The 7,216-nt window shown below is 51.7% G+C and overlaps 1 protein-coding gene across 3 annotated transcripts in view; it reads right to left on the reverse strand.

Moving 5' to 3' along the window:
* The window catches only part of PLCG1 (phospholipase C gamma 1), a 69,078-nt gene extending 62,480 nt beyond the window's left edge, over positions 1-6,598 (reverse strand). The window contains exons 1-3 of one of the 3 annotated variants that reach the window (XM_036748114.1): positions 6,492-6,598; positions 5,527-5,646; positions 4,941-5,294 (exon numbers count right to left, since the gene is read on the reverse strand). In XM_036748114.1, the coding sequence (XP_036604009.1) occupies positions 4,941-5,160 (220 nt within the window). In that variant the 5' untranslated portion in view covers positions 5,161-5,294; positions 5,527-5,646; positions 6,492-6,598. Of the gene's footprint in view, positions 1-4,940; positions 5,295-5,526; positions 5,647-5,963; positions 6,243-6,491 lie in introns of those variants that run through there. The other 2 variants (XM_036748113.1, XM_036748115.1) reach the window with 2 other exon arrangements.
* Positions 6,599-7,216: the final 618 nt, after the last annotated feature.

Genomic DNA, 7,216 nt, shown 5'->3' on the forward strand with positions numbered 1-7,216 from the left:
ATAAAGCCCCAAACACAGGTTCCAGAGAAATAGAGAAGGTTAGAAAATACGGAGGGTTACATAACCCAACAGGCCCAGGCTGGTTCAAAGGAGACCCCTTGTCTCTGGCCCTAACTGCCAGGCTGAAGGGGTCCCTAAGTAGTCTGATTTTTGCTATTTCCAGGCTCATTTCATGCCATTCCTCACTATATTCTATACTGCAAACAAACTGGACAACCCTCTATCCCTAGACACACACTGTGCCCTCAATACCATCACACCTTTGCTCAAGCCAGTTTCCCTGCCTAGAATGCCATCCTTCTCACTCTTTGCTTGCTGAATTCCTACTCTCCTTTATAAGTCCAACTCAAATGCCACCCCTTCCCAGACACCTTTACTGACTCCACTCTACACCTTCCATATAGGTAACTACTTTCTCTTCAGATCTCAAAAAATCCTTATCTCAGATAAATACTTATTTATTTCCCCCTCAAAAGCCACCCCTCTTTCAAAGGTCCCTATTTCTGTTAGTCTTCCAGGTTCATAACCTGGATGTTATCCTCTATTCCACACTCTCCCTTACACCACTCCCCCTTATTCCATTGATTGCCCAAACCTGTCATTCCTGCTGTTTTGGTCTAGGGGTGCTAAGAACCCTGAAATGACAGAGCAAAGGGCATGGGTCTGCCTCGAAAGAATTCGACCACTCAAGCCTTCTTTCAGTCAGAGACAAGATTTACTGAAACACGGGTTAGGGTGGGCAAGATTCCTAGTGAGTCTTCACTATTTGTGGACGAGATCCCTAGTGAGACTTCACTATTTGTGGGTGAGATCCCTAGTGGGACTTCACTATTTGTGACTCGGGGCCAGATATTAAGAATCTGAACATTTGGTAGGGACTAGGCAGATGTTTTCATAGGGAAAAAGACTGTGGGAAGATTGGGATGGGATTAAGGAGTGGCCACTAGCCTGGGGTGACCCGGAGGTAACAGAGAAAGGGTTTGGGATCAAGGGTGGGAAGCAGCCTCCCTAATCTGACCGCTACTCTCTACTCACATAGCCAGCTAAATTGTAATTCAGACACTTGACATCTCTCCCCTTACCTCTTAAGGGGCCTCCCTGCCTCAGGTTTCTTTCCACTCCAGCCTATCCTCCACCCTGCTGCCAAAGTGATTTTCCTTAAACTCAAATGTGACCAGGTCCCTCCACTGCTCAATAAGCTCCAATGGCTCCTTACTTCCTCTAGGATAAAATATAAAATCCTCTGTCTGCCTTTACAGCTCTTCACAACCTGGTCCCAACCCTTCCTTAATGCCTCACTGTACATCATTCCCCTTATTACACTTTGCAATCCTGCCAAGCTGCTTTTCTCTGTTCCTTACACACAATAATCTCCCATTCCTGTGTCTCTGCACTAGCCTTCCCCCATGCCTGTAGTGCACTCCCTCCCCAAGCCTCTCTCATTCAAGAAACTGCTCAAACATCTCCATGAAGCTTTTCCCGATTCTCCCCACACACACTGCTAGGGCCAAACAACCATGTATTTATTCTCTTTATATTCATTCTCCATAGTTTTAGGGAGGCACACGTTTTCTCCCTTGTTAAAATAAAGGCCCCTTGAGAGCAAGTACCATTTTTGTTCTTTGCTAAGTCTAGAGCCTAGCAGAAGGTCTACATTAGGTACTTAATAAATGCTCACTGGATCACAGGGTATCACACCATAATTACCACTATCTGTGTTTGTATCTTATCTTACTAGATTGTAAGCCCCTGGAGGGCAAGGATCCTGGAGAAGCACACCATGAGGTAGAGTTCAAAGAGCCACGTATGTGGAGGCAGAAAACCTGGGACTGAATCCTGACTCTGAGATAGGACCTCAGTCTAATCACAGGACTAAAAGAACACAGGATTTCAAGCTAGAAGGGTCCTTCACAACCCTGGAGTTTGAAATAAGGAAACCAAGGCCCAGGTGAAAACCCTAGAGGCATAAAGTTTCACTGGTAATGGCAAAGCCAGGACTCAAACCCAGGTGTCCTGACTCCAAATCCATTCTTTGCACTGTACCAGGGGTGAAGAACCTGCTGTGGCCTTCCAGGCCCTTGGGTGCCGCCTTTTGACTGAGTCCAAGCTTTACAGAACAAATCCTTTCAAGGAGGTTTGTTTTGTGAAGTTTGGATTCAGTCAAGGGGTCTCCCATAAGGACCTAGAGAGCCACAAGTGGCCTTGAAGCCAAAGGTTCCTCACTCCTACTCTACACCATGTTTGGCCTCACTTATAAAATGACTGAGGGAAGAAGGAAACAAGCGTTTATTAAACACCTATTATGGCCAGGCTCTACACTAAGTGCTTCAGAGATATTAACTCACTTAATCAGCAGAACAATCCTACCTACAAGGCAAGTTCTATTACTATCCCCACTTTACAGGTATGGAAACTGAGGCAGACAGAGGTTAAGTGACTTACTCAGGGTCATACAGCTAATACATGTGGGAGGCCAAATTTGAACTCAGGTTTTCCTTACTCTAGGCCCAGCACTCTGTGCACTGTAACATCTAGCTGCCTTAAACTAAATCACTAAGAGCCCTTCCAGCTATAGATCCTTTAAACCAATTCTGTATCTTTCTCCGTGCCTGGAAGAGTGCTCTGCATGCAGTAGCCACTTAATGTCTCCTGAATTAAACTGGTCTCCAATGGGCCCTTAAGAAGTTGTTGGTAGCACAGAGGTAAGGGCACAAAGGACTCATAAGATCATAGGTTAAGAGGCAGAAGGGACCTTGGAAATAATTTTGCACATGAAGAAATAGAAGCAACTCAAGGTTAAGTGACTTGCCCAAGGTCTCACATGTAGTTACAGAAACAGGACTCAAATCCAGCCCCTCTAAATCTAGCTCACCATGCTGTCTGGACATCTGAATTACAGGCCCTGAAAAACGACTGCTGACTTGACCTGGTAAGATACCACACTTGGCAATCCAGACCTGAATGCTTGCGGGACTGGCTGGGAACAGATCATCCATCTTACAAGGTCTGAGATTCCAGAAACCCAGATCCAAGGGCCCCATCTCTATTCTCAAATGCTAGGCTTCTACAGGGTACCCCCCCCAACTATCCTCACATCCCAGACCAGGTCACCCTATCATCACCATTGCAACCCCTCCCTCCACATCAAGCTCTACACCTCCTCCACATGCCCCCTGCTATCCTCAGATTCTGAGCTACCTCATCCAACATCCTTAGACTATTTGCTGCCCATCCCTTCTCCCTTATCCTCAGCGCCATCTCAAACCTGGAGGCACCTGGCTCCACCCCTACTCCAAGTCCGGTGCCTCTCTCTCCTCCCCCAAACATCAGTCACCAAGCTGCCAGGAGAACCTAGGCTTCAGACTCACACACATCAGTCCAGGACTGGGCATTTCCCAGAAGAAGAGAAATAAGGGCAAAGGTCTTGGCCAAGGGCCTGGGAAGGGGGTACCCCTTGGTTTATAGGGCCTGACTGACCACCTGATGTGCCTAGAGTAGGAAAGCACATCTCAACCGCTTCAATTCTCTTAGAATAGATTCCTCCTAAGATTCCTGTTTGGACCTAAGCAGGTCTATCTACCGTGTTATAATCTATACCTTCCCCTACCGTCAGCTCAGATCTAGCTGAAGACGAAAAGAGGCCTCAGCCCTTCTTTAGCCTGCCACAGCCAAAGTTCTCCCTCTTTAGACCCAGAATCCCAAACTCACTTCAGACATTCCTTCCTAACTTCCCATTCTGAGACTCTTCCCCCCACCAGGTCCCACCTCCCCCTGGAAGTTCTATGAGCATCTCCTTTGGGTATCACTTCTTGGCTCCCATCTGGAAGGAGGGAGATACAGTCCTAAGAAAAGTACCGGATAGCATTCTTACTACCACCCTCCACTGATGCCAGGTTCTTCCTCAAGGAGCCAATATCCAAGAGGCTGGACCTAAGCCTCGGACTGACAAGGAGTACTCTCTTCCTTAGGGCCTATGTTGGAAAGGGTAGCCAACACACAGGATCTATACTCTACACACACACACACACACACACACACACACACACACACACCCTCCACCAGACTAGAAGGGCTGGATTGATCAGAATGCACCCTAACTGGGGGAGGTACCCCACTCTCCTAACCAGGGAGCCTACCTTATGAACCCGGCCTAATTCCCAGAAAACCCCCTGTAGGCCTGGCACAGGCTAGGCTGACATTCAGTGTTAGGACAAAAGGTGCAGCAGGAAGGAGGGAGCTAGGGGAGGCCTTCTCTTCTCTCCCTCCCAGGCCTTCCCAAACACAGCTTCCTTCCCTTTGGGATCGGGAAGAGGAGGGAGGTGGAGGAGGCAGGCGCCGGCAGGCTGGCCTGCCGCCCCCCCCCCCCCCCCCCCGCCACCAACGGCAACAATGTAACAACCTAAGCGATACAATGTGGCTGTTTCTTTCCCCTTCAGACCCAGAACAGGGAAGAGCCGAGAAACAAAGCTACCCCTCTTCGCCTTCCCTGGGGGGAACCGCAGCGGTAATCCCTAGCTCCCAACTCCGGGATTCATTTCCCCCACACACACTCTGGTTATCCTGAAGGAAAAGAGCACGCACATCTACGCCCTGGGCCTGTAGTCAAGGGGGTGGGAAGGTGTCTTTCAGAGCACCTGGGCCCAATTCTCCCTGGATGAATCGTCATGGCAGCCAGTACCTGATCCATGGCCTGCCAGACGCGAATAAAAATCGCTTGGCTAAAGGTGAAAAGAGTGTAACCGAGGGCCTTAGCCCCTGCCCCCTCCCCAAAGCAACCAAATTCTGAGAAGCAGCAGACGATGGCGGGAGAGAGCTAGAAACGCATAAAGTTTGCAAAAATATCTCCACCCCCAGCCCAGGACAAACAGCTGGACGGAACGAACCGAGTTCTTCTCCAACCAGAGAAGGTAGGGAAGGGGGCCAGGGCCTCAGAAACCTACCCGCTCCCTCGATTTTATCTGCCCCACGGCTCCACGTGATCTGCCGGGTCTCCAACTTGACCTGGAAGGTTTTCCTCTCTGGTCGCTGGGATTTCTTGGAGTAGAACAAGGTCATGACTGTGCCCACTTCCAAACTCCTGCAGAGGTGCAGAGCCTCAGCCTCCGACGGGGCGCAGGACCCGCAGCCATTGGCGAAGGGGGCCCCCACCCCTGCCATCATTCCGGGGTTCTCCTGCTCTCCTCCAGACCCGAGTTTGTCCCAAACTGCAGGCCGGGGAGCCCCGGAGGGCGCTCAGGAGGCAGCGTCGGTACGAGCGCTGCGTCTGCCAGCAATCCGCGCCGCGGCAGCGATTCCTGCGGGGGCGGGGAGGAGGAGGAGGAGGAGGAAGGGGCCGAGTTAACCAAGGAGGCGCCTGGAGAGTGACCCCCCCCCCCTTCCCCCAGTGCCCCGCCCGCGCAGACCCCGCCTCTTCGGCCCGAACAAAGACACCCCCCCCTTCCCGCCCCCAGCAGGCGGGGCTGTTCGCCCCCAACTCAGGCCGCATCCTTCCCTCCCAGGCTTCCCCAGGCTAGTCCTCAGGACCACCTTCCAACAGCCCACAATGTCAGGGTCCGGCGCCCTAACCACTTGTCAGTCGTCCGATCTTGAGAGCCCCAGCGTCGATTCGAGGCCGATGAGATGTCCTGAAAACTCAGGAAGTAATGGCTGAAAAAGAGCACAGAGCAGTGTATCACACTCTCCCTGTCACACACACACACACCCCGAAAAACAAATCCAGTCGCACATCCTGCAATAGTCCTTAATAGTCCTTCGTGCACCCTGAAACAGACACACACACACACCCCGCGCACACGCACACACACCTGAAATAGCCACGTACAAATAATGGAATTTACAGAGTGCAACAGTACCACAAACAGTAGCACACAAGTCCCTGGGACAGTCATACACAAACAGTCGTACAACTACCCAGACCCACCCTACAGCCTGAGTCAGTTTCACATCCCGGGCACAGCTGCTACCTGGGCCTGCCTTTCCCTCTCTCTTCTCCTTCTGCTTGAGTGAGGTGGGGAGAAAAGGGCTGATGGGGGCGGGGGGCTTTTGCCCCTAAATCAACATGTGCATTGGCTCCAGAAGTAGGGGAGAACAGAGCCGAGCTGCAGGGCGGTTCCCAATCGGCCTGCCCCTGACTCCCGGCCTCTGCCTGTCTGCCTGTCTTTCCCTATCTCCTCTCTTCTCACTCTCCCGGTCTTGGGCGGGAGCCCTGCAGGGTCTCCTAAATGTCCCCGGGCTCTCGGGCCCCGCTGCCCCTGGCCTCCCCCGCCCCACATCCGGTGGCTTCCGTAGCTCTAGTTGCAGAGGGAGCGGGGAGCGGGGAGAGGGGCCGGGCGGGCGAATAGGAACGAAGACGCTCCCCCTTTCCCGGCGCTCAGAAAGACAAAGCGGCGAGAGGGAGGGGGTGGGGGGAACCCAGCCCCTTAAAGGGACACCAAGCTTAACTCTGGGGGGAGGGGGATTCCCCTAGACATAGCACCCCCTCCCTCGCTCACCTGAGCGCGTCAATTCAGCTCTGCGAAATGGAATGGGAGGAGAACGGTGTCGGGTAGTTGGTAGCAGAGCCCAGATACGACCCTCTCTCTCTTTTTCTTAGGGGGGCAAGAGGGTGGAGTAAAGGACGGAAAAGGGGCTTGGGAAGGCGGGGCCACCTGTTGATTGGCCAGGGGGGTAACTGATTGACAAGCTCTCCACCTCCACCACCCCCTTTTCCTATTGAGTGGTGGAGGCGGCTCTGGCTGAGGTCACTCCCAGATTGTTCCGACTAGGCTTTGCCTACCTTCTCCTCCCGCTCCTTGGGTCTTGCGGATTGACTGATTAATTCCCACCTCCTACCCGGCTCAGGGCCTGCCTTCTCAGGCTCCCTACTATGGTGTTCATCTGGTTAGGGACTGGTCTTGTGATTTCAATGGAAATAGGGAAGGCACCTTCTCAGAGTTTCTTAATCGTTTTTGTGTGTGTGTCGTGGGCTTCTGTGGCAGTATAGTGATGCCCATGAACTCCTCAACATAATATTGTATTAAAAAATTTATAATTGAAGGAAATTTCATTTAGGGGTCAGTAAAAATATTTTTTTCCTATCCATATTCACAGTCTTCCCAAAATCCATCCATGGAGTACCCCATGTTAAGAACCTGGTCCAAGACAGTTGCCTAGAGCAGAGAGGTTCAAAAACTTCGGGGTCAAATTGGCAGTATGTATCAGTCAGGACTTGACCCAT

Source organism: Trichosurus vulpecula, chromosome 3 (genome assembly GCF_011100635.1).
Source record: "Trichosurus vulpecula isolate mTriVul1 chromosome 3, mTriVul1.pri, whole genome shotgun sequence".
Lineage (NCBI taxonomy): Eukaryota > Metazoa > Chordata > Mammalia > Diprotodontia > Phalangeridae > Trichosurus > Trichosurus vulpecula.